General features: G+C 40.1%; 1 protein-coding gene across 2 annotated transcripts; it reads left to right on the top strand.

Annotated features, from left to right (window-relative positions):
* Positions 1–68: 68 nt before the first annotated feature.
* TM9SF2 (transmembrane 9 superfamily member 2) lies at positions 69–26,890 on the top strand. Of its 2 annotated transcripts, none has more exons than XM_081858135.1 (17): positions 69–358; positions 6,375–6,442; positions 7,201–7,294; positions 10,582–10,709; positions 11,294–11,423; positions 12,481–12,605; positions 13,305–13,419; positions 15,249–15,328; positions 15,427–15,535; positions 16,926–17,058; positions 18,057–18,176; positions 18,795–18,852; positions 19,440–19,599; positions 20,234–20,385; positions 20,931–21,042; positions 22,417–22,588; positions 25,591–26,890. In XM_081858135.1, the coding sequence occupies exons 1-17, from the start codon at positions 230–232 to the stop codon at positions 25,656–25,658; spliced, it is 1,953 nt and encodes a 650-aa protein (XP_081714261.1). In that variant the 5' UTR covers positions 69–229; the 3' UTR covers positions 25,659–26,890. The 2 variants fall into 2 exon arrangements, with proteins under 2 accessions (XP_081714261.1, XP_081714262.1); XM_081858136.1 differs by lacking the exon at positions 69–358 and adding an exon at positions 629–760.
* Positions 26,891–27,068: the final 178 nt, after the last annotated feature.

Raw genomic sequence — 27,068 nt, 5'->3', positions numbered from 1 at the left:
CCTTCGCTCGCGCGCACTTCGTGCCTCGCAGTTCCGTGTGCGCGAGCTGACGTGTCTGAGGAAGCCGGAAGTAGCGGCTGAGGAGGCTCGGCTCGGTTTCGTGCTTGGGCGCGGGGGAGGGTACCCTCTTCCCTTAAAAAAACAAACCAACCGCCCCCCCCCGTATCCGTTGTCTCTGTCTCCCTCACCCCCCCCCACCCTCCTACACCCCACCCGCCTTCCCTTCGCCATGACGGGCGCGCAGCTGCTGTTGGCCGTCGCGCTCCTGGTGGCCAATTCGCCCTCCGGCCCGGCCTTCTACCTGCCCGGCCTGGCGCCAGTCAACTTCTGCGACGACCCGGACAAATCCGACTGCAAGGTCCGTAGGGGCGGGTTGGGAAGGGCGGTTGAGTCCGGAGAGCGAGGCCTCAAATGCCGGAGGGGGGTGTGTGTGTCAAGAGTACGAGTAATGTCGGTTAGTGGGGGGGGGGTGTCGTGTCATGTCATAATAGCCCCCCCCATGCATACATACATACTAGCTGTGCATTGACAGGAACCCCCCCCCCCTTCAGATCGAAAGTGTTTCCTGTCTGCTTAGGCTTTCTTGCGTTTGGGATGGAGGAGTGGATTGGCTGGCAGGCAGGAAGTCTTCCAGAATGCCCTGAACTGCATCTTTTAATCTCTGCTTTTGTCAGTGCCCGTGTACCCTCCAACATTTGTCCGATGAAAATAGGGACATCCTATTTCATATCCTACCAACATGTCTCCCAGGGAAAGAAAGGTAAAGGGACCCCTGACCATTAGGTCCAGTTGTGACTGACTCTGGGGTTGCGGCGCTCATCTCGCTTTATTGGCCGAGGGAGCCGGCGTACAGCTTCCGGGTCATGTGGCCAGCATGTAGGGACATCCTATTCCATATCCTCCAACATTTCTCCCAGGAAAATAGGGGCATCCTATTCCATATTCTCCAATAATTATCCCAGGAAAATAGGGACATCCTCTTCCATACCTGCCCAACATTTCTCCCAGGAAAATACGGATGTCCTAAGGAAAAGTGTGACATTCCAGGATCAAATAAGAAACCAGGACAGTAAATCCGGGACTCTCCCTAAAAAATAGGGACACTTGTAGGGGTCTGCGCCCAGGCATGTGTAAGTGCCAACAAGCTGGTCAGGCTTAGTGGCCCGCTGCGGCTTGCTCATTGCCTTAGACCTTTATGTTAGGATGTAGCAGCTCCTACGATGGGCGCTTGGAAGTTGAAGTTGAAGTTGGAGAAACGAAACTAAAATAAGGCTCTAAAACTGAGCTCTATGTAGCTGAGAAAGCAGAAATCCCAACTGTCTGGGGCTGTCCAGGGAGAGCAGGATGGCCTTTCCCACAAGGAGGATCTTCATGAACCTTGCCTGCCCCATCAGATGGGAGGAGCCATCCCACTCTCAAGAATGCTCTGCTGGTACCTCTGGGGAATTGTAGAGTTGGAATGGACCCCAAAGGTCTTTTAGTTCAACTTCCTGCTATACAAGAATCTCAACTAGATCATACAGGACATGTGGCCATACAATCTCTCTTCTCTCTCTCTCTCTCTCTCTCTCTCTCTCTGTGTGCGTGTGTGTATGTATGTGTAAAATGCACTTCCTTGCACTTCTGTGGTGGGATTGGCAGCAGCCTAACTTGTCTTATCTTCTCTTTGGGTTTCCTTCAGACCCCTCCTTTTCTTCCTTTCTTTTTTACTGTTAATGCTGCTTTGTAAGGAAGCCATGTTTCATTGAATAGTTGTGTAGGGGTACGTGATTGGGTAGGCCAGTGTTAGGTAACTTATTATGTTCTAGTGACTCGGGGTCTCTTAGAGGAATATTTTATTTTATTAATGAGTTGCCTAAAGAGATTGCATATCCCCAAGATTAGCTCCTCTTCTCTCCATCCTGAAGTACCGTTATTTTCCCTTCTCCTTCTCTGGAGTCATAAATTGATGAAGGACATGCCTGAAGTTGAAATAATAATATTTGGCAATGGAGTATGATTACTACTTTTGCTGCATTCATGTGTTTAGGAATCATAACTTTGGAACTGAAACATGGGCTTGCATTTTCCCTCTTCCTTACCCATCCCTCTTTCCTTATGTGACATGTCTCTTATGTAGTACCTGCTCCTCAGTCTTATACTGATTTTTGTAAGCTCCTCTTGGAATACTTTTGGCTAAAGAGGAGTAAACATGCTTGTAAGTAAGATGGTATGGTGATGATGATAAATAAGTTCACGGTATTAATGCTCCTTGCAGTTTAAGCTGCCCTTAAATTTCATGCAGCTTCACAGATTTTAGATTAGAAATTATACTGTATGTTTAAACTGGTGGTTTAAACTGGCGATAGTCTATTTATAATTACATGCAACACCTTCAGTGTACATAGAGCTTGGAAGAGTTAAACAACAGCAAGGGGCTGCTTCTTCGGCAAGGGGAAAACAATACTGCCACCTGTAACCTAAAGCGGAGCACTCCATTTATCACCTGAGGATTTTACCATCTCATTGTGATGCATGCATTGATCATGCCATAGTCTGTGCATATGGAGTGTTATGCGGAAGTTTTTAATGTTTGTAGAAAGTTAAAACAACAATAATCTCAATGTGATGAATGCTATGTTTGGACAACTTGATTAACCCATTCATGCCTCCTTAAAGTTCCTGATTCTGTGAAGGGCAGACTACAGTATGGGCAAGAATAGGGTTTCTCTCCAGTATGGATACATTGAAGGCACTGCAGTGAACCTAGGCATGTAAAGGTGCTACCACATTGTTCTCAGGAGAAAAGATGTTCTCCATGTGTCTGATGATGCCTTTTCAACCTGGTCTCTATTGGCTAAAGGCCATACCACGTTCTTTGCATTTGTATGTCTTTTCCTTCCAATGGAGCACTTTGTGTTTGGAAATCAAGTTAAGATTCCTGAAACCTTTGCTGCATATTGGGCAGAGTTAGCAAAGAGTATAAAGTGTATAAATTCAATTAAGAAGAAGAAGAAGAAGAAGAAGAAGAAGAAGAAGAAGAAATATAAAACAGCAGAAGTTGTGGGGAAAGAGATGTAAGAGTAGCAAAGCGAATGAATGTTGCAAGTGCACTTAAATACTGTATGTTGTTGTTGTTGTTGTTGTTGTTGTTGTTGTTGTTGTTATATACTGCTTAATTGCCAAAGTGATTTACAAGTATAAAACATCTGGGGGATGTTCCACTGCTTTATTTTTCACAGAAAATGTTCTATTTCATAATAATAACAACAGGAAACTGCCAAAAAAAATAAAATAGTTTTGTTGCAGATCAGATTTATTCATAAAGTCAAATACCATTGTAAAATACAACTGGAGTACCAGACCCCAAACATCATGGATATTTACATACATAATGTAATATAATTGAAAAAGATATAGTGCTTTACATCCATTTCAAACTCACTCTGAGATCATCTGAACCCTTATCTTGATCACCAACTTTAAAAAGGGCTACAGTTCTTATAACCTTTTTCCTTCATATGGAGTTCTGAGATCAGTACCAGATTGATGCTTTAAATATGGGAGGATCAGATGCTTCCTAGCTCTGTTGTGTTTTCAGTGAAACAGAACATGACAAATAAATTTCTGACAACCCTTATTGCAATGGTGTACTCTTTCTTCTAATCAAGTTCAGTTAAATCTACTTTCCATTAATGCTCCTGGCAGAGAATTGCAGCACACCAGCATAAAAGCTCTTTGAGCTTTAGGAAGGTTAAGAGGGCTGAAAATACTTTTATATCTAATAACATTTCCAGTTATCCAAACCCAAATATATTGGGGAACAAGTTTGACAGAAAAGGCCTTCAGCTCCTTAATTCCATGCACACCTTAGCTTCCTAATGAAAAGTAGTGGGGATATCCACAAAAAAATCCCAAAAGATGTATTTAATGCAGATTCCACCCCAGAAGCTCATGAAAGAATCTCAGACTATCAAACCAATCAACTGTGTAAATTTCCTAAAATGGATATGAAGCCAATAATTGCAAACAATGTTCCATGCAACTGCCTGGAGGAACCTAGAACCCACCTCAATATGCTCTCCTTATACATTTAGGAGTTCCAAAAATTATTTTCAAAAAAAATTCCTTGTGTCTTCTCTCTAGAGTGCCATCAATGTTCTCTGCCCAAAAAATAACTCCAAACAATTGTTGGGCTGCAATCTTGACCCTATAGAGACCAGAGCTTGCTTAATTAATTATTTGACTAACTGCCCTATACCCGCAGGTCTCAGCTTTCCAAACTGTGTGTTGCGGCACGTTAGCGTGTCAACTGCAGTGTATAGGTGTGTCATGCAAACACTCCCTGCACTCCTCCCTGGGCTGGAAAGGGGTTAGTTTAACCTCTAGTTTCTTTGTAAAACTGAATTACTGTGTCATGAAATGATGCATGTCTAAAAAGTTTGTCACCAACATGAAAAGTTTGGCAAGCTCTGCTATAGACCTGGAAGATGGCTGGAACAAACTGTCCACCCTTAGAAACGAAAGTCTGAGAGGTAAGAGATTCCATTACTATAGCCTGCTTTATGTGGGTCTTCCATAGCAATGGAAAACAAACAAAAAAAAGAACACCAAGTACCAAAAGGCTCTCAATTACTCCAACAAATAGTCATCCATATACCACTTAGAAATCAATCCCCTTCTAGAAAACCAACAACAGCAAGATCTTAGTTCTATCACAACCATCTTTTCACTGTTTCTCTAGGAAGAAAATGGCCTTAAAGCCCTTCTAAAACTTGTTGTTAAAGATAACAATACAGCACCATCTGCTTACAGTAATATACTAATGGACGTGCTTTCCAATTTGAGGGCATGCATCTCAAGTGAAGTGAACTTGAATCATACGAGGATAGATCAAGCAGAAAGGGAGCCAAAGTACATATCTAACTCTCCTCCCTTGATGAAACAATATTTTGAGAGCTGACCTCTTCTACTATAGCTGGGTTGCGAGGATGTCTCCCAGTAAAACCCCTAATCAGAAATAATAGACTTTTGTCCGCTGAAGACTCCTCCAGTTTTTTCCATAAACGATCATGTTGGATCAAATGTATCCCTATCGTGTTTTATGACTTCCTTGATATTGTATGTGGGCTGGAACTGGTCTGTGACCGAAATAATAAAATTCATTCATCATGTTGGACTAAGTCAACAAAAGCTGTATAAAGTTCAGCCCTGAGTGTCTTAAAATATTCCTCTGCCAAATGAGATAAAACAAGGTAGTAATCCAAAAGAGAGTATCCTCTAAAAATAATCTGTTTCAAACCTGGAAAAAAATTCTAATTCATTTCCTCCGGGAAAACACAACACTGGATGCAGTTTGGTGGAGAGAAGTGTTGGCTTCATGCTGTTTTTCTAAGTTTTGTGGAGGTCCGTGATGTGGGTTTCCCAGAAAATTTTGAATGGGAAAACCTTTCTACACAAATTAGGGCAGTTTGCCTTGAAAGGTTGGTGTCCTAGAAAATAAGCTGATTTGGCTTGTTTAGTTTCCTGAATAAAACTTTAAATTGCCACACTTTCCTAATACATTTGCTATTGGCATCCTTTCACCTTTTGAAATGGCAAGTTTTCAATGGAAGCTTTAGCCTAGAGCTGGTATAGCAAAAGTGGAAGGAAGACCTGCCCCCTGCCACCACTTTTTGCCCTGGCATGTGCCATCAGGACTTGGGGTATGGTGGCTGATCAGCCTCTCTGCTCCTCCTGGCCCCAAGTCAGGATTGTAAGTGTAACTTACATCATTTTTTCTATTGGGAAGACTGTTTTGCACTATTTGCCATTTTCATTTCCGATATAGTTTTCCTACAGTGTATTTGTATTACAAACTCTTTTAATTAAAAAATTCATAAATACTCTGTTTCCCTCATTGACTTTCTGTCACTTTAAGTAGTTTAGATGCATATAGTCTTCTGTTTATTAAATCTGTCCTATCTCAATTCTTTTTTACTACTTTTATTGTTTGATTGAGCAACTATGCAGATGGCAACTATGCAGAGACCTGATATACAGTGGTTTTAAATCAAGACAACTATTCTTTATAGCTACTTGTAGAAGTCACACAGGCAAGCTTGATTACATAATGCTAATTGCATAATGTAATTCATCTTTTGTAAGGAAGGGCAGAGCATACACATTTAGAATAATGGTCAAAATACTCTATAATTGCAGTGTGTATAGCTTTGATGACTGATACATTAAGTATATATCTTAATACAGTATAACACTACAGTACTAACATTCCAAAACACTTGTTCTTACCTGTTATTTACTGATAAGCGGTTAACAAAAAGAATTTAAGGTTTTATTACAATGACGTGTATACATGTTGTTAAATTTATAAATAATGTCTCGTGTTTTTGCAGCCTGTGATAGAGCTATTTGTGAATAGACTAGACTCTGTGGAATCAGTCCTTCCATATGAATATACTGCGTAAGTATATGAAATATTATTCTTTGATTTAGGATAGGATAGATTTCGTAGACAAGGTTATGATTGTCCAAGCTGCAGTGTCAGTGTTACTTGGTCTTTGCTTTAGTTGCTTTGTACCAAGGTTTAGCTTGCTAAATCCTGCTCCTGATATTTGCCAAGAGGATAGGATTCTCTTGCTCTGTTTTAGAAGTTGGTTTTTCCATTCAATTATATATTATATATTTTAAACAAAAAACCTGGGAAGAATTTTGAACTAATGGTTTTTGCTGGCTATAGAAGTTTCAAAATGTAGAATCCCAAATTTTGCAATTTGCACTACTAAGCCAATCTAACATTTTTGGATCCCTGTAAAGAATGAAAGTTTTTAGTCAATCATCTTTAAATGGCATGCACAAATAACTTAATAAGATGTTACTTTGGGGGTGCTTAATATAGACCAGTACTGTTGAACTCCAACTTTCATCTGTTGCAGAAAGCACGGCCAATGATCAGGAATGAAGGGAGTTGTAACAAGCAAATAATTTGTGTGGAGCATTATCTCAAATATATTGCTCAGTGATGCAGACATAAGCACACTTGGTTGAAAGTCAACTTAGTGAACATGATTGTCTACAGGGAAGTGTGTTCAAATAAGGCAACTTAAATAAGATCCAAGAGTTTCCTGTGAAATTCATTAAATTGCCCTGAATTTTATATAGGTATGCATTTTAGATATAGAATATAAGACAGACTTCAAGTTTTGCTGAATTTGATTTTAGGTTTGATTTTTGCGAAGCATCTGAAGGGAAACGTCCATCTGAAAATCTTGGTCAGGTGTTGTTTGGAGAACGGATTGAGCCCTCGCCATATAAGGTATTTTAATTGTTTTAAAAATCAAAGAATTTGCAGAATCTGAGCAGTGAATCCCAGTTGTTGGCATGTTTTGATTTGTACAAATGGACTGAAGGTTTTAAAAACTTTATTAGGCTTTTGGTTAAGCCTGCCCTAGCACATGACATTCTTGAGGAAATATTAGGATCAGGAGAGGACTCACTGGTGTTGCTCCCGCTGCTTTACCTTTTCTTCACAGGGGTCCCAGCCCTAAGTGGGTAAATTAGACCATTTACATTTTCCCACACTGCACTTCCTGCAACATCAGCATTACATTGTGGGTATTGTTGAGTCCTGCTGCACAGGCCCATTGCTGCTGAGCTGCCTACTGGACAGTTTGCCTGGCAACAAGGAGACAGCCTGCTTTAACTCTGACAGGAGCACCAGCCCCACACTGCTTGACTTATGATTAATAATAATAATAATAATAATAATACCACACTCATCTGGCTGGGTTTCCCCAGCCACTCTGGGCAGCTCCCAACAGAACACTAAAAACATGATAAGACATCAAACATTAAAATCTTTCATAAACAGGGCTGCCTTCAGATGTCTTCTAAAAGTCAGTTGTTTATTTCTTTGACAACTGATGGGAGGGCGTTCCACAGGGCAGGTGCCACTACTGAGAAGGCCCTCTGCCTGGTTCCCTGTAACCTTACTTCTCACAGTGAGGGAACCGCCAGAAGGTCCTCTGTGCTGGACCTCAGTGTCCGGGCTGAATGATGGGAGTGGAGACACTCCTTCAGGTATACAGGGCCAAGGCCGTTTAGGGCTTTAAAGGTCAACACCAACACTTTGAATTGAGCTCGGAAACGTATTGGGGGCCAGTGTAGGTCTTTCAGGACCGGTGTTATGTGGTCTTGGCGGTCACTCCCAGTCACCAGTCTAGCTACTGCATTCTGGATTAGTTGTCGTTTCCAGGCCACCTTCAAAGGTAGCCCCACATAGAGCGCATTGCAGTAGTCCAAGCGGGAGATAACCAGAGCATGCACCACTCTGGTGAGACAGTCTGCGGGTAGGTAGGGTCTCAGCCTGCGTACCAGATGGAGCTGCTAGATACCTCCCCTGGACACAGAACTGACCTGCGCCTCCATGGATAACTGTGAGTCTAAAATTACTCCCAGGCTGCACACCTGCTCCTTCAGGGGCACAGTTGTCCCATTCAGGACCAGGGAGTCCCTTACACCGCCCCCTGTCCCCCCAAAACAGCACTTCTGTCTTGTCAGGATTCAGCCTCAGTCTGTTGGCCACCATCCATCCTCCAACTGCTTCCAGACACTCACACAGGACCTTTACCAATTCTGATTTAAAAGAGAGGTAGAGCTGGGTGTCTTCTGCATGCTGATGAATACTCAGCCCAAACCCCCAATGATCTCTCCAAGCAGCTTCATGTGGATATTAAAAGACATGGGGGAGAAGATGGAACCCCAAGGCCCCCCACAAGTGAGAGCCTAGGGGTCTGAACACTCATCCCCCAACACCACTTTCTGAACACGGCCCAGAAGGAAGGAGCGGAACCACTGTATAATAGTGCTCCCAGCTCCTCTAGACGGTCCAGAAGGATGTCATGGTTGACGGTATCATAGACCGCTGAGAGATTGAGCAGAACTAGGAAACAGCTTTCACCTTTGTCCCTAGCCCGCCAGAGATCATCGACCAGTGCAACCAAGGCAGTTTCAGTCCCATGATGAGGTCTAGATCCTGATTGGAAGGGATCCAAATGGTCTGCATCCTCCAGGCGTGCTTGGAGTTGTTCAGCAACCACCCTCTCAATCTCCCACTAAATGGAAGATTTGAGACTGGGCAATATCGCAGGTGTTGCATTATGCAAAATAATATCTGGGCTGGTGAGTCCAGTTGCCTAGCTCTGGCAGGGCTGACAAGAGTGACGCTTGCTCCCCCAGCCCCCGCCTACCATCTGGTTGGGCTTCAGAAGCTTGGTCAGCTTAGCCATCTTAGAAACATGTCTAGCTATGCTCCTCATAGGCATGCCCTATGTCTGGCCAGACCTCCCTAGAAGCACACAGCCTTAGTCTGTTCCTAGGCTATTCAAGGGAAGGGCCCCAAGCTATAGAAGAAAAGGGATTGCCTGGATAATATATTCCTACCTTAGAAACAGTTGTGCTGCATTGGAATTGCGGACATGTTGGCTGCCATTGATGAAATTAGGAATGTGGTGTTTTTTTTTTTTTTAAAAAAAACCAAACAAACTGGGAACATCTCACCTTGGTATCCTATATTTTTCATTTGCCCCAACACACATTCATTCATTTGCACCAAATGTAATGCTTTGTTTGCAGCTACAGTATTGCTAGAATCTAAACTAAGATGGGTCCTGCTTCTTTGTACCCTCATCTTGCTATATAGTTTTCAGTTACATCATGCAACCATATTAAAACGGTAAAGGGACCCCTGACCATTAGGTCCAGTCGTGGACTCATCTCGCTTTATTGGCTGAGGGAGCTTCCGGGTCATGTGGCCAGCATGACTAAGCCACTTCTGGCAAACTAGAGCAGCGCACGGAAACGCCGTTTACCTTCCCACCAGAGCGGTACCTATTTATCTACTTGCACTTTGACGTGCTTTTGAACTGCTAGATTGGCAGGAGCAGGGACTGAGAAACGGGAGCTCACCCTGTCGCGGGGATTTGAACCGCCGACCTTCTGATTGGCAAGTCCTAGGCTCTGTGGTTTAACCCACAGCGCCACCTACGTCCCGTCGCAATCATATTAGGCAGTCTCTTAAAGCAGTTTAGGACAGAGAAGCCTAGTATAGGATCAGTATGTATAAAAATTCACTCAGGTATTATTTTAAATGTGCTTGTGGTATTACTGCCATGTAGAAAATTCTGTTGTAAAGCCTATTCTACCCGTAAGTTTTTATTTATTAAATCCTTCTGAATTAGCCACCTGAAATATTTTTTGCAGTTCAGGTTGTTAAAAGACTTGGATCAAAATTCCCTTTGGTTTAAGGTAAAAGAGAGAATAGTTTGAAATAGTTTTCAGTATAGTTGGACTTCTTAACAAAATAAAAATTGGATTGAGAGTTTGGGTTTGCTGTTGTGGAGAAAAAAGTTGCTATTGGGTACGTGGTGAAATCACGTAAGTTAACTGAATTGTTGTATGTAATAATTTGAGAACCTGTGCATGTGTGCCTTTTGATGTTCTGCTGTTATTATTTTGGGAACTTTTCCATTAAATCTTTAAGTAATTTGAGTGAGCAATGTGTAAAAAGGAGACTTGTTTCTAAATTCTTTCTCCTTTTTTTAGTTTACCTTTAAGAAAACAGAGACTTGCAAGCATGTTTGTACAAAAGAATATGATTTGAAAAACCCAGATCACAAGCAAAAACTAGATTTTCTGAAAAAGAGTATGCTACTGAACTATCAGCATCATTGGTAGGTTCATGTTTAACTTTTAACCAATTGCTTACTTTTAGTAGAAAATATAGAATTGTTGTAGCTTATGATGAGAAATATGGGACATTCGTGGAAAGAAATGTAATGTTTTCTTCCATTTAATACAACATAGTTATAATTTCTTATTTCTGTTTAAAAAATAAAAGCATGGATCTACTGGAACAGCAATTAGATACCTTTTGTGCATTAAAAACTATAGAGGCAAATGGTGATAGTGCGAATCATCTGGAGCCAATTTGGGGAGGCATTCAGGAGAAACAGAGAATCTATTCCCCAAGCAGTATCCATTAGTTATACCTAAACATTACTACCAGCATGAGTTTGACCAAACTGCGAGAGGCAGTGGAAGACAGGAGTGCCTGGCGTGCTCTGGTCCATGGAGTCACGAAGAGTCGGACACAACTAAACGACTAAACAACAACAAACATTACTATTACTAACATTGTTAGTGAATCTATATTTTGCCTTGACAGATAAAGTTATTCTCAAAATTTATAGCTGTGGTACATCTTTAATGATACAGGCTTCATCTGAAAATACTGTATTACTTATTCATTTTATAGGATTGTGGATAATATGCCAGTAACTTGGTGTTATGATGTGGAAGATAACCAAAGGTTCTGCAATCCTGGATTTCCCATTGGTTGTTACTTAACAGAAGATGGACATCCCAAAGATGCCTGTGTTATCAACGTATGTATAAATAAATTTTAAATAATGCGTGCAAGATTACTATGCTGCTTGATTCCCCTCCCCCTAAATTTTTGCTGTTATCAGTGTAAGTATACTATTTTTAGGAGCCTGCATTGACACCATTGCAATGACTGAGTTATCATGGAGGAGTAGAAGGAAGGAGGTGTAGATGGACAAAGGCTATTTCTAATAACAATAGGCAGCTAATCTGCTTTATATTGTGCTTCTCAGCCTGACATCTTCCTCCCATATCCTAAGTCTGCTCCATGAAATCATTAATTTCCACACCTTATGCCTTCCCCTTTTATTAAAGCAGTTGGTGTTAGAACAGCATAAAAAGAACATAGAAAAGAATTGTTGCATGAAAGAAAAATTGGATGACAGGTAATGTTATCCGTTAGTGATTCTGGTGAACCAGTTTGAATTTTCAAACTAATTTGCAGTCTCTGCGTGGAGGAGAATTTGTCTCTGAAAGACAGAATATATTTCTTTGGAATTGGATTTCAGCTCCCAGTTGTTGTTGTTGTTCCTGAAAGTTTGGCTGTTGGGATATTCCCAGCATCTGTGATTCTGTATACAAAAGTCATCTTAGTTCATAAATTAGCATTAATGGTAAATTGTAATGCTGTTTATTGTACTGCAAGGAAACTTAATTTCTTAAACCTGAGAAATGGGATCAATTTTTAAAGCTTGGACTGTGTAAAAATGGAATCTTATGAAATGGCTTTTCACAGTTACCTCATTTTTATGTATAGTATGAGAATGCAGGAAGCAAACAGTGGACTGATGTGTTCCCCCTTCTGTAGAACTATAAAAGGAGTTTGGAAGCTTTTATTTCCATTTTAGATGAAGTGCAGCTTGTTGTGATTTTCAAACCAAAATAAAATGTGGTTAATCTTATCTGTGGTTTGTTGAAACAAGCGGCATATAAATTTTAATAATAACGATGATGATGATGATGATGATGATGAAGGGGAGGGGAGTTATTTTATTGCCAGTTGTGCGCTGCTCCATCCACCTATTTGATTAAGTTTCTTCTACATATTTTTTTCTGTAGTCTGAGTTCCATGAACACGACACCTTCTACATATTCAACCATGTAGACATCAAAATAGCCTACCACATGGTAGAAAATGAAGCTCCAAGCGCAAGACTAGTAGCTGCTAAACTTGAACCAAAAAGGTGAGCCTTTAGTTTTATTACTAGATCTGCGTGGCATCTTGGCAATGTTATAACTTGGTTTGAAAGATATAAGGGAATTTAACATGCTCCTCACAGTGAACTTCACGTTAAGTGGAAGATATAGGAGTGGGAGGGAGAGAACACTTTAGAGTTTTCATTCTTAATAGGAAAAATAATACTGGACAAGTATATACGATACTAGTTAGTAAACACTGCTACCATTGTGATCCCATTTATATAGGCCCAGTTCACACATAACACAAACTGCACCGTAGTTACAATTTAATCATGGCTTTGCTGCCCCAAAGTTCACAAGTCACTCCTCATCTGCTTATTCCTGGTAGAAGAGATACCATGCCAGTATGTGCAAACCAGCACTTGAGGTTTGTTTCTCTCCTAAAAAACATAATGTTAAGTCAAGAACAGACCTTGCCTTGCCAACATGGTTTGTTAGGGGGGAAAGCCAAACCGTGAGTGCTGGTTCACACATAACAGCGAGTCAGTCTCTGGTTTTGTTAAATGAAGCAATGTGGAAGGAGAACTGTTGGGACCTTTGAGCAATGTGCACTTTAAGCTATGATTTAAAGCTAGTCTCTTTCAGGCCACCAAATACACTCATCCTAGTTTTGTTATTTAAAATCTGTTGCCAGAACAACGGCATTTTGCACTCAAATCTATTGTCTTTGGTTTTTTAAACAGTTACAAGCACACTAATCCTGACAGCCCAGACTGCACGGGACCACCTATGGATTTAAGTAACAAGCTTGCTTCTGGAATTGTCAAAATTCCCTACACATATTCAGTTACTTTTGAGGTTGGTATGCTTGTCGGCTTTTCCCATTTCTTTTCCTGGAGAGGGCATGATTTGGAAAGTACTTTCTGAGGTTTTAAAATAACACTCTGTTGGTGATTCTTGTACTAGAAATTCATAGCAGAGTTGGAAGGGGCCACGAGGGTCATCCTGTCCAATTCCCTGCCATGCAAGAATCTTTTTCCCAACGCGGGGCTGAGATTAAGAGTCTTGTTCTCTACTGACGGAGCTGTCTTAGGTGAATTTTAAAAAGTGGCATTATGAAATACTAATGAAATCCTAGTAAATGTCTTAAGAAAGGAGATTCATCTAAACTTTTTTATTGCATTATTCTAGGCTAACGAGGGAAATAACTTTTGTAGAAAATGTCATAGATGTTACTCAGTTAAAACTCTTTGGAATTCTAATAAAGGAAGACCGCCAATGATAGCCACTTGCCTGAGCGACAGAAATCTGCTTGCCTTCCGGAGCAGCTTTTGCAAGTGTGCCAAGGAGCCATAGTGGTAGGAGAGGAAGAAGTCCCACTGGGTGAGCAGGCCCCTGGTTGCTCTATATTGGATCTACACTAAAATGGTATTTGGGACGCGGGTGGCACTGTGGGTTAAACCACAGAGCCTAGGACTTGCTGATCAGAAGGTCGGCGGTTTGAATCCCCGTGACGGGGTGAGCTCCCATTGCTCAGTCCCTGCTCCTGCCAACCTAGCAGTTTGAAAGCACGTCAAGGACAAGTAGATAAATAGGTACCGCTCCGGCGGGAAGGTAAACGGTGTTTCTGTGTACTGCTCTGGTTTGCCAGAAGCAGCTTAGTCATGCTGGCCACATGACCCGGAAGCTGTACGCCGACTCCCTCGGCCAATAAAGTGAGATGAGCGCCACAACCCCAGAGTTGGCCACGACTGAACCTAATGGTCAGGGGTCCCTTTACCTTACAGCTTAATGCTATACATGTTTACTCAAGAATGAGTTCCACTGTGGTCAGTGAAACTTACTTCTAGGCAAGCACATGGCTCAAATAGTTAGAACACACTGCTGATAATGCCAAGGTTGCAGGTTCAAATCCTGTATAGGACAGTTGCATATTCCTGCATTGCAGGGGGTTGGACTAGATGATCCTTAGGGTCCCTTCCATCTTTACAATTCTGATTCTATGTAGAGGACTGCAGCTTCAGTGAGAAGTCTCTATGCAGAATATAGCCTTCAAGAAGTATAGAGGCAATGGTAGCTGCTTGTCACCTTTTATTTGTTCATTATCATGTCTGATATTATTTTAGTGAAGCAATTCCTTTCTCAAAAAGACTGTTTTAGCTTACATTCTTGACATCTGATCTTAAATGTGAGAGAGGTGTAGCATGGTGAGTTAGAAATCCACAATTCAAATATTGTGTCTGTCATGAACTCACTAGATAAACTTTTAAGTAAGGCACTCAAAGCCTTAGTTGTCATTCCTCAGCAATGTGGTGGGTCATAATACTGATTTAACTTACAGGGCTTGTTATAAGTATTATAACAAGATAATGAGCATATTGTGAGCCTCTTTGAAGACTTGAAAGTATTATATAAATATTGAATATTATGACGAAAATCTTAATGTTGGTTGCCAGGAATCCTAGTGATTTCTCAGTTCCACTGAAAATAGTGATAAAATTCTCATTAGTATCTATGTAACTAAGATCAGAAGAAAATAAGTTGTTCATGATCCCCAAGAATTATTTATGATATATGTGTGTGTGTGTGTGTAGTTATGTTGCCATTCCCAGTATAAAAACTTGGCAAGTCTGTTATAATTTTCTTTCAGTTGTATGACATCTAATAATTAACCATTTTCTCTTCAGAAAAATGATGAAATCAGGTGGGCCTCCAGGTGGGATTACATTTTAGAATCCATGCCTCACACACATATACAATGGTTTAGGTAAGGGAAATGTTTTCATTTTGTAATTCAACATATTGGAGCACTTTTTTGGTAAAAAAGATAATGGTTTGACAACTGGCCATCATGTTTCCTTTTAGCATTATGAATTCTCTTGTGATTGTCCTTTTCCTGTCTGGGATGGTTGCTATGATCATGCTAAGAACTTTGCATAAAGACATTGCAAGATATAATCAGATGGATTCTACTGTAAGTATAAGTTTTTTTCAAATAAATTGGAAAAGAAATGTTTAAAAATTTTCAGGTCTCTAATACATTTTTTTGTGATGCCTTCTAAATATTCATGTTTAGAAATGTTGTGAATGTCTTTGCCTCAGTCATGTTCTGATAAGCATATTGGCAACCTAACTTTTTATCTGTATTATGCCCAAATAGCTTTTATGTATATTCATTTTATTAGAACATTTATATGCTTTCCTTCAAGTATAAATACACCACTCATTGTGGCTTACAGCAAATAAAAACCAGCTGATCTCGCAACTGTATTAACTGATATAAACATACTCCTTTTGCAACAATAGTTACTGACAGAATTTTGTGCTAGGACATCGTAATGTATAATATTGTCAAAAGGAAAGGTGGAACACTGCTCAATTTCTGTGAAAATAATACATATTAATGGGGTGCTATTAATCTAAGTCATACTCAAGAGTAGATCCATGGAATTCAATGGGCATAAATAACAAGTCCATTGGTTTCATTAGATCTAGTCTGAGTATGATTAATCTTGGATATCACAGGCATCTTGAACACCTGAAGGAATTACCATTGAGACAGTTAACTAATAAGAGGCCTTCCCAGTTGCAATAACTGCAGCCCACAGGGGATCTGAATTGCGAGCCTTGTCCGTACAAAGCCATCTTATATGTTTTCCATAAGGTAATGCTGGGCACAGATGCAATCTCTGCAAAGGTTACCCCAAACAGACCCAGGGAAGCTGGGTGATTACCATGGTTTTGCTTACTTCTTTTGATGAACGATGTATCCCAGGCTTCCTCAACCTTGGCCCTCCAAATGTTTTTGCCCTGCAACTCCCATGATTCCTAGCTAGCAGGACTAGTAGTCAGGGATGATGGGAATTGTAGTCTCAAAACATCTGGAGGGCCGAGGTTGAGGAAGCCTGATGTATCCCATGAATTACCCTGCCAAGACTAGTGAGATTTTCAGATTGTCATCCCAGCACACACTGGATTTCTTCCTGTTGGGGAGTGACTTTGTCTACAAATGATTGCATGACTCATGGCATTCTTGCTTCAGCTTGGCCAGGGACAGAACTGGGGAGGAGCCTCGTAGACCATAGACACCCCCAACAAGAACCTTCACACTAAGTGTCCAACTTTACTATGTCCCAAAAGGTTGAAAGAACAAAGTTCTGAGGTCTCATTTGTATGTTACTCGTTGGTTTCGAGTTATAAAGTTTGAATGTTTGGTGTTGTATTATAAAGTTTGAATGTTTGGTGTTGTGTATTTCAGTATTTTATCTAAACCATACGCAGAGTTTGTAAATTTGGAGGGAGGAAGTTAGATATATATATATAATTGTGTGTATAAACCCCTCAACTGGCTTATTAATTTTCAGGAAGATGCTCAGGAAGAATTTGGTTGGAAACTGGTTCATGGTGACATATTTAGGCCTCCAAGAAAAGGAATGCTACTCTCAGTGTTTCTGGGCTCTGGAACACAGATTTTAATTATGACTTTTGTTACTCTATGTAAGTATAAAGTAATGGGATACATGGGTGAAGCAGTGCCCCTTAATTCTAAAAGCTCTTCTGCCTAACCTTGGTTAGATGATCAACAACACGCAATGTGCTTGTTCTCTCCTTGTCCTTCCCTTGCATGTATCTACCTCACCCTTCCTGGTTTGAGGCATGTTTGCTGGTGCTGGATGTTCATAAGGTCCTCAAAACATACATAAACACACATAGGAGATTTGACTCTCAAACTGCTTTGATGCTGAGAGCTAGAGTGGTAAACTGATCAGGACCCAGAAGACTAGGGTTCATGCAAATGCCCACTCAGCCATGAAGCTCTTTGGCCGACCATCAGTCAAGTCACATGTTTTGTCCTAATACATATCACATGAGAATAAAATGTGGAGGAAACCACGTATACCACCTTAAGCTCTTTGTAGGAAACATGGAATCTAAATGTAAAAATAAAATAATAAGAATTCTGGTTGGTAACTACTACTGCTATTATTGTTGTTGTTATTATTATTATTATTATTAAATTAAATTTGAATGCCGCCATATACCCACAGGTCTCAGGGCAGTTTGCAACATAAAATCACAATATCAAAACACAAAACACATGATAAAAATAAAAACAACCCAATAATCCCCCCTCCCTAACACATTTTAACACATTTTATGCCAGTATACAGATAGTGCTATTGTAGTGGGTTCCAAAAGTGAAAATGGATGTTGTAGGAGCCAGCAGGAAGTTCACAGAGGTGATTTGCAGTATTCTTCAGGCTACTTGAACTGTGGATAGATGATGAGATCAGGGAGCATTACGTCTGCACAAATCCTAAATATATTGAATTTCACAAAGTAATAAATCTGAAACCTCTGGGAAAAAAGGGGGAAATATACTATTGTGCCACCACTCCTAGGCACTGTGCACAACAGATGTGAATAAGGTAGTCTACAGGAGAAGCACACATATCTTTAAGAGGCCTCTAAATATTGTGTATTTCCTTTTTCAGTTTTTGCTTGCCTTGGTTTTTTGTCACCTGCAAATCGGGGGGCATTAATGACCTGTGCTGTGGTCCTGTGGGTGCTGCTTGGAACCCCAGCAGGTTACGTTGCTGCCAGATTCTACAAATGTAAGTACAAAAGTTCATTTAACGTGACAGCACTTAAGTTCATTAGTCTAAATTATCATCACAGCAGTGATTTCCCCTCTGATCCTGTTTGCCCTCTGGGCAAGATGGAAAAATGTTTTAAGACTGAAGAGAGACTACATGCAGGTTTAGATTGTTCTCAAGCTAGCAAACTTTCAAGTTGGATATTCTTTTATTGTATTAACTCTAACGTCAATTGTTCTTACTTGGATCTGCTTGCAGGGGAAGAGGTAACTGACATACTGTTATGGAAATCAGACTGTCAGTGGCTTTCGAAATTGCATTTTGTTTGACATATGAAGTTTGATCCAGCTTTTGTCTGCTTTGGTCTATATGTATTTGAAAGGGAGATAAAACAAAAGTTAAACCTATAACTGCTTTACTGAGCTTCTCAATCAGTATTCACTTTTAGTATAATGCAGTACGGTGTGTTGAATCAGTCTAATTTTTCAAAATTTTGTTTTAATAAAGATGAAAAAACAAATAACAAAACTGAACTTTAAGTTCAAGTGCCTGTCTAAACTGTTCTAATAAATAGGGAATTATGTTTGTACAGTACCTGCCATTTAATTGGTGCTGTTTGGGTTTCTTTTCATACAGCATTTGGGGGTGAAAAATGGAAGACAAATGTTCTGCTGACAGCCTTCCTTTGCCCTGGGTAAGTTAATTCCTATGATTACTATTAAAATAGGTATATGAGAAGCTTGGCTAAAACTGGTGAGTCTTCAGCAACATAAGTAAAACGCAGCAACATCATTGCATGTCAGAGCTATGCACAGTTCGTGCCCTTTTTTGGTTTTTTTGTAAACCTTGTTTCCTTCTGCCACATGAAAAAAGTCAATTAAGCAGTGCCAGCATGACAGAAGTACTTTTTAAAAAGACAGGGGTTCTCTTCATTGATTCTTTATTTTACTCCTTGGGCTGCTTCTCAGACCACGCTGCATCTGTGGTGTCATATACTATACAATGCCTATGTCAAATCTTTCTGCTTAATCACAGCAAGCAGTCATCCCCTGAAGTGGAGCTAAGACAGACATATATTTGGAGCTATTTAACTGAAATGTCAACTCCTGCTGGAGCTCAGTCCTGTTAGATTAAGGAAGAAAGGCTTGCTTGACCTCTTTGCCTGATATTTTCTACATGTCACCTGGGCTCAACGTTAAGCTAGACATATAGTGATATGATTTCAATAACATTGAAATTAATCAAGTGTGAGTTAATTGTTAAATCTCGTTTCTCTCTTAGCATTGTGTTTGCCGATTTCTTCATCATGAATCTGATTCTCTGGGGAGAACATTCCTCTGCAGCCATTCCATTTGGTACTTTGGTTGCCGTTCTAGCCCTCTGGTTTTGCATATCTGTACCACTGACGTTCATTGGGGCCTACTTTGGTTTCAAGAAGAATGTAAGTTCTTTGTCTTTCTGATCTTAACATGTTTTACTCACCTTCTCTGCACACATATCTCGTACCTTTTGAACTGCCTGAAAACAAATGGTGGGTCAAGTCCTTTAGAAGGCTGTGGATTTTGGGGTCTTGCCTGACTTCAGTGATTGAGTTGTGTATATATAAAGCATGGTCAAACAACAGGATTCAAAGCAAAGAAAACCATTCTGAATGTGGTAGACCTCATTAGATGAGATTTAGCTTGGATTTCCTTTACAGTGGTGCCCCGCAAGACGAATGCCTCGCAAGACGAAAAACTCGCTAGACGAAAGGGTTTTCCGTTTTTTGAGGTGCTTCGCAAGACGAATTTCCCTATGGGCTTGCTTTGCAAGACGAAAACGTCTTGCGAGTTTGCTTCCTTTTTCGTAAAACCGTTAATACCCGGGGAATCCGCGCTCCGCAAGACGAAAAAATCGCAAGACGAAGCAACTCGTGGAACGAATTAATTTCGTCTTGCGAGGCACCACTGTATTGTGCTAGAAAGCCATAGGATTGTAAATTCTTTTGACTAAGTACTTCCTTCTGTTTGTGGTGTTTAGTATAATTTAGATTATTTAGAAAGTCTCTTCCCCACCCTTGTTTATATCTTTTAAAGGCCATAGAACATCCAGTTCGTACTAATCAGATTCCTCGTCAGATTCCTGAACAGTCATTTTACACGCAGCCATTACCTGGTATCATTATGGGAGGCATTCTGCCCTTCGGATGCATCTTCATACAACTTTTCTTCATTCTTAATAGCATATGGTAAGCCAGTATGCTTCTTGAAAAATGTTTGATGCCTTCTAAAGTACTTTTTCAACTTGCTGGGTTTTTTTTTAAAAAAAGAGCTTGTATTTGTTTTCTGCACTTCTCTCTGCTTTCTTCCATTATCAAAGCTTTTGACTGTTCTGCTTTAATGTCATATAAAGCCTGTGTTACGCTTGCAAGTATGTAGTTGTCTGGCCATAGGCTTTTGAAACCATCCTACCAAAAGTTGCCTGATGCAGGTCTTGGAGTGTCATGACACCTCTGTCTGACATTGGTTTTAGTGTTCTTATGTCACAGAAGGTCTTACCAGTCTTAGGTGAGACAGTTCATTGGTGGGGAATCTTTGTCTATGGCCCTAAAGTCCATGGGCAACTGTGAGATGAATTAAACATGGGAGTAGTTTTATGCCATAAACTCTTAATGGATTTGGTTGAGCAGTCTTCAGATGCTGGAGTTCAACAATATTTGCCACTTGTATGCTAGAATGGCCAGGTAAACTTCACCAAGACTACGTTTTTTATGCTTAAACTTCTGTTTTCTAGGTCTCATCAGATGTATTACATGTTTGGCTTCTTGTTTCTGGTGTTCATTATTCTGGTTATCACGTGTTCTGAGGCTACTATTCTACTTTGCTATTTCCACTTGTGTGCGGAGGTAAGCCTACAGAATTCTTTCTTGCAACAGTCCTGTCTTGGGGGGATTTAAATTATTAGGAAAAAGGATTCAATCAATGACTTGGCTCCTAAGTTGCTATTCCTTTTACACAACGGTGGAGGGAGATTTCATAAAGTGCCTCTGTCCGCTTATGTTTGTATTGAGGACCAGGGGCAGACTTTGGTATTATGGTGCCCGGAGTGAGGCCAAAATCCCCCCCCCCCAAAAAAAACACTTTGAGTAGGTACCTACCCATATAAATACAGTGGTACCTTGGACGTTGAACAGAATTCGTTCCGGAAGTGCATTTGACTTCCAAAATGTTTGGAAGCCAAGGCACAGCTTCCACCCCCATTTTTTGCTCAACCTTATTTTTAGGTTCCTTAATTTTTACTTCATGTTTTAGGGACAGCATAGGGTATACTCCAGATTTGTGTATTGACTCAAATATAATAGATCGTGTAATAACTGCTAAAACGTGCTGGGGCCGAGAAATGTGAAATATATGGCCCTTTGAAGATGGGTTGTGCATTCTAATCTGTATTTATTGCTTGCTTACACTTGCCATTTTCATTGCTGGCTGTTTAGAGAAGACATCCTATGAGGCAACCTAAGCATCTTTTTAAATAAATCAAATGTTTGTACCTTCAAATATTTTGAATCGTTTTAACCCGATTAGGTGATGCTCTCCATCAATTTCCCAACAGGTTGTCTTTAAAATCGTATCAGCTGCTGGGGTCAAGTGCCTCTTCTTTTTTTCTTTTTAAAGACAGCTTTGTCCTCTCTGACACTAAAACTTTCCATGGTGTGATTGACAGATACAGTAAATGGAGCCTTGCTGCTGATCACCAAAAGAACCTAGCTGTGGAATATGACCAAAAACAGGCTCCATGGTTTCAGTTGGTTTTCTTAATGCTAATCCCATTTTACATTTCAAGTGAATATGTACTTGGACTGCAGTACATACCTGCTGTGTTAGAGATAGGAAGGTGGGGGTGGAAATCCTCTACCCCCGCCTTTACATGCCTGGCACTGTGCACTGTCCTAGAACATTTGTGGTATCTGCTCCAAAATGCAGGTCCTCCAAATGTCAGCTTAGAATGTGTTTGCTCCCTTCAGAAGGGCATCCCTGTAGTATTTTATTTGAATAAGTTATTGATTCGCAAATGGTCTCTTTCTACACAATCAATTGCCAGTAGCTCATCTTAGAAAATTATTAAAACCTTATAAAGGGTCATCATTATTAGATATGAAATATATAGTCTATGTTGCTTTGGTTTACAAATATTCTCATGCACGTAAGTTGATTGATTGTAGCCCAGAAGGTCTACAAGTATTTAGCAGGTTTTTCAACCATTTCTCTCTTTGTTCTAGGATTATCACTGGCAGTGGCGCTCATTTCTCACCAGTGGCTTTACCGCTGTTTATTTTCTAATATATGCAGTACACTACTTCTTTTCCAAACTTCAAATTACGGGTACAGCAAGCACCATTTTATACTTTGGTTACACTATGATAATGGTACTGATCTTCTTCCTTTTCACAGGTAAATATGAATATATTTTTTGGTACTGAGACTTTATGTTAGAGTTCTTCTGGGGTGCTTCACACAATACAGTTTAAGAGTTCTAGAGCCATGTGCAAACTTTTTTCATACTAATGTTTGACGGACATCCCTATGGTTGCTTGTTTAAAAAACAAACAAACTTGTGTGCCTGTCTATTTTAATGTGGACTATGGACCTCAAGTTGTCGTGACATAAAGGTGGGATGTTTAACTGTAGTCAGGACATCTTTATGTTCATTTCCCTGCTCCTCTGCTTTCTACCTGTATCTCTGGCTACTGAACGTTGGCAGTCATCTGTATAATTCCTAAACACAGTTAGGGGCCATTTCAGAATTTGATTGAAAATGCAAAATACAAACCCTTCCACTTTTTAATCTGTATTGTTGCATGATTGCATTTGTTTACCTATTAAGGACTGTTAGAAGTTTTATACAGAGAGAGCTGTACTATTTGGAGAACATTCTTCTCCACTTGTAAGGGTTTAGAGAAAAGGTGTCAAAACCTTGATGGCTATAAAATATAAGAAGTTAATTGGATACCATTTTAGTATCTTAAACAATTTTTAAATTTTTTTGCACAAGTTACTGTTGCTTTCTGGCATAGTTTTTGTAGCGTTTTCCAGTTTTATATGCTGATAACTGTGCACTGGGATTCTTCTCCCTCCCCCCCCCCCCAGAAACGTAGCTGTTTACAAGAAAAAAGAGGCTGTGCATTAAGGGATACGTACATAGTAAATTTCATTAAGCTTGGATGAGATCATTCTAGCAAGTGATCAGAATTACACACACAAGGCCCGAAGGCATCTAGCTTCCTGTGTCAAGATGATATAAAAGCTAAAAAGAGAAACTCATAATTGTTGCATCAAAACTATTATATTGCTGCTTACTCATCTGTTAAAAATGGTCAGCCTCAAGAAGGGTTCTGACGGTGCCCTGCTGCTGTGACGGTGTAGCACATGCTTGGGGCACTTGCTTCTCACACTGCATTCCGGGTCATTGATCAGACACAGCAGGCAAAATACTGGGAGCTATGTGACAAATCTGACTTACAGCTGGGCCCACAATACTGTATCGGAGTAAATGAGTCAGTTAAACATCAGTGGCTTAGCTACTATGGGAAAAAAATAATACGATATCATTCACAGTTCTTGTTGAATTTTTCCATCATGAATGAACCATTGCTAAATCTTCATTCTTCACTACAAACACATTACATACATAACTTTGAATTAGAACCTGACGCATAAACATAGAAAAGCTTTGCAACTTGTAAAGGAACAATACCTATCTTCAGTCATCTAAAGTTGCAAAAATTCACACTCATTAATTCTCAGTTACATGAAACACAGACTTCAAGTGACATTTTTTAAAAAGTCTATTTGTACATACTTTTGGCGAATAATCAGGTGCATAAAATCAATGTGCCATTGTCAAGCAGGTTTTGACTGCTCAGGAATTTAAATATTCAAAGGGCTGTAAAAGCAGTAGTCTGTTGGTTTATTGGAGCACATGGTTATTTCCCAGCCATGAACAGACTTATCAAATGTTCCATTCTCCAATATCCTTCAGCTACCCTGGATTCTAAATCAGCCAAAAATTATGAAGTCAAGTGGTCTGTTTGGTTGTGCTTTTCAGCATCAAAACTATGTATATATTTACCAAAATAACAAAATACACTCAGGCTGCGTTGCACCATCCTGCATACATTACCTTGGAAATGTTCTTGCTTGAATTTAGTGGGACTTAATTCTGTCCCACTAATTCATATAGAAGGAGGCTTTACAGTGTGCCTTCTCACTGTGTGGAGACATAAAGAGGAATGTCCTTTCACTCAAAACTGGTCAAGCTATTTCATCATAATTTGTGAGTAGGTACAGTGTCTAGAATTCAGTCTACATATAGACTCAAATATACACTAATTGAGGGAGCTAACTAACACTAATCTCCTGGTAATTTAGGATGTTGTTAACTGGAGATTAAAAAATAAATAAAAATCTGACTGGTACAGACTTCCTTTTAAAAATAAGTCAGGACACTCCAGCTTCTACAGCTACCCATTAAGACATTGAAACAAGAAGCTTCTGTCCCTGAAAGAGAAGGTATTGTGTATTGCAAAATAGGGTTGTGTTGATGCACAACACGTCTTTTTTTTTTAGCGCTGGCTCCTTTTGCGAGCAGTGGGATCCTTCGTGGGCCTCAGTGTCCCGTCTTGGTTTTTTTAGCGACTCTTTTTTTTTGCGGGCGCCATGTGCTCCAAGTGCTGGTACCCGGTCCTGTCCTGAGAGGCAACCTTCCATAAAAGGGCAGCCTTCTGTAAAAAAAGGTCAATAACTCTGGGGAACTATAGTCCGGCCCCCAACAGTGCCTGAGGGACAGTAAACTGGCCCGTTTAAAAAGTTTGAGGACCCCTTTGTTACAGTATCTAACAGAAATGTAAATTCATCCTTGGTATATGTGGTTTTCGCACTTTTTCCAGGCCACGTGGATCCTTTGCTCATTTGCATCCTTGTGCTTCCTGCATAAACAGCTGTGTTGCATCAACACAACCCTATTTTGCAATACACAATACCTTCTCTTTCAGGCACAGAAGCTTCTTGTTTCAATGTCTTAACGGTGTGGAGCCTGTGCCGCCTGCCATTTTGTCACCCCACCCCTAGGCTGGCACTGCTCCCCACACACCCACCTTCCTACGCTGTGTCGGGTTTACCTCAGCGTGCGGGGACTGACTGAGCAGGCGGCGAGGTCTTTGGGGGGGCTTTCGGAAAAGGAGCATGGAGGAGCTTGAGGCAGAGCCGCCGCCGCTTGAGGCGCTGAATGGGAACAATGGGAGCACCCGCCCAAAGACCTTGCCGCCCGCTTGCAGGCCGGATTGAGGAGCCTGGTGCACCGGATGTGGCCCACGTACCATAGTTTGAGGACCCCTGCTGTAACAGATCCATTGATGTTTATTTTGCCAATTTAAAATTCACGTTCTGTTTTGTAGGAACAATTGGATTCTTCGCATGCTTCTGGTTTGTGACCAAAATATACAGCGTTGTAAAAGTGGATTGAAGAAACTGTAAAATATAGGAGCCATCATCCTAATATAATGATACGCTTCTGAAGAAGAATTTAAGCTTTATCTGAAGTATTGACTTCTGTACCTTGTGAATGATACTGAATATACATTTTGCCCACCCAAAACATTTGTATTATAACTTTGCAATTTGTTTTCACTTGGGTGTTCTTACTGAAGGTTGAAGTTAAATATTGTATGCGTTTGTAAATGTTGCTTATAGTAGAACTTTTAAATTCTAAATGACTGGCTAGAAGTGAATGCATTACAGAATTTTTAATGATACTTCTAAATAAATAACAGGTGTAAATACAGTTTTCTAGGCTTGTTGAGTGGGGTTAATTATCCCCCTGCCCCATTGAAATAACTTCTTTCTATCATGACTTGGAAAGTTGACTCGTGTGTTGCTTTTTATTTTATTTTCCTGATATTTTTTTTATATATATTGGAGTTATGGCCATAAATCCACCTCACTTTTTCTGTGACTTCATTAGGTTCCAGTGTTGTTGGCCTTTGGAACCATGTGCCTCTTGAGTCTTGGGAATCTATCCATTCATAATTGTAATAATTACTATCAACATTTTCATTGGATCATCACATATTATAAATAAACCCATGAAATTTTGTAAATACAGATATATTGATATGTTTTAAAAATATGTAGATTATATTTGTTAAATTCTAGGTTGGTTTAACTTTTTTTGTTGTTGTTGTTAATCTGCTCTACCCTATATAGATGTAACTGTTCATAACTGCACTACACTGTCAGTTCTAATCCGCTAGCGTAACTAGATTGAGACTGGATAATATGTTGAGAAGATCTGCATACAGAGAAGGAAGACGCACTGTCAAGTGTGCTCACAACAGATTTTAATGATTCATATTATGTAGAATGGACTGGGGGGTTGGACATACACAAGCAGAAATGCCATTTGTCTTGTATTAATAGAATGGTTCAATTTGCTAAATGTGGAATTGACATTAACCCATATGCATCCTTGGAAAAAAGCAATGGAAACATGTTTATCATGTTGAGTTGGTTTGAGTTTACGTTAATGCCTGCATGCCTCCCACAAGAGCATATCTGCAACCAAGTTAAACTGCATGTTTTAGGCTCAGACATTCTGATTGGAGAAAAGAACCTATGTTTTTTCTAATACGTTCTTTCTAAAGATCATAAACTAATGCTTGAATATTAAAATCCAATAAAAGTATCTTTTGTTAATAACTTTTGAATTTGGTCTTGTAATCTAGCATTACAACTCTGTAATTAAACTTGGTATGTTACAAAAAGCAAAAAAGAAAACATGCAGTAAATGTATATTCTGGTTTAGTGAACAGCCAGTCTCATACTTTGCTCTATAGTGTAGGACGGCTGTGGAGGGTTCCCTCCCTTCCTTTAAGTC

Source organism: Podarcis erhardii, assembly GCF_964252035.2.
Source record: "Podarcis erhardii genome assembly, chromosome: 4".
NCBI classification, from domain to species: Eukaryota; Metazoa; Chordata; class Lepidosauria; order Squamata; family Lacertidae; genus Podarcis; species Podarcis erhardii.
This window is presented reverse-complemented; position numbering and strand designations above follow the sequence as displayed.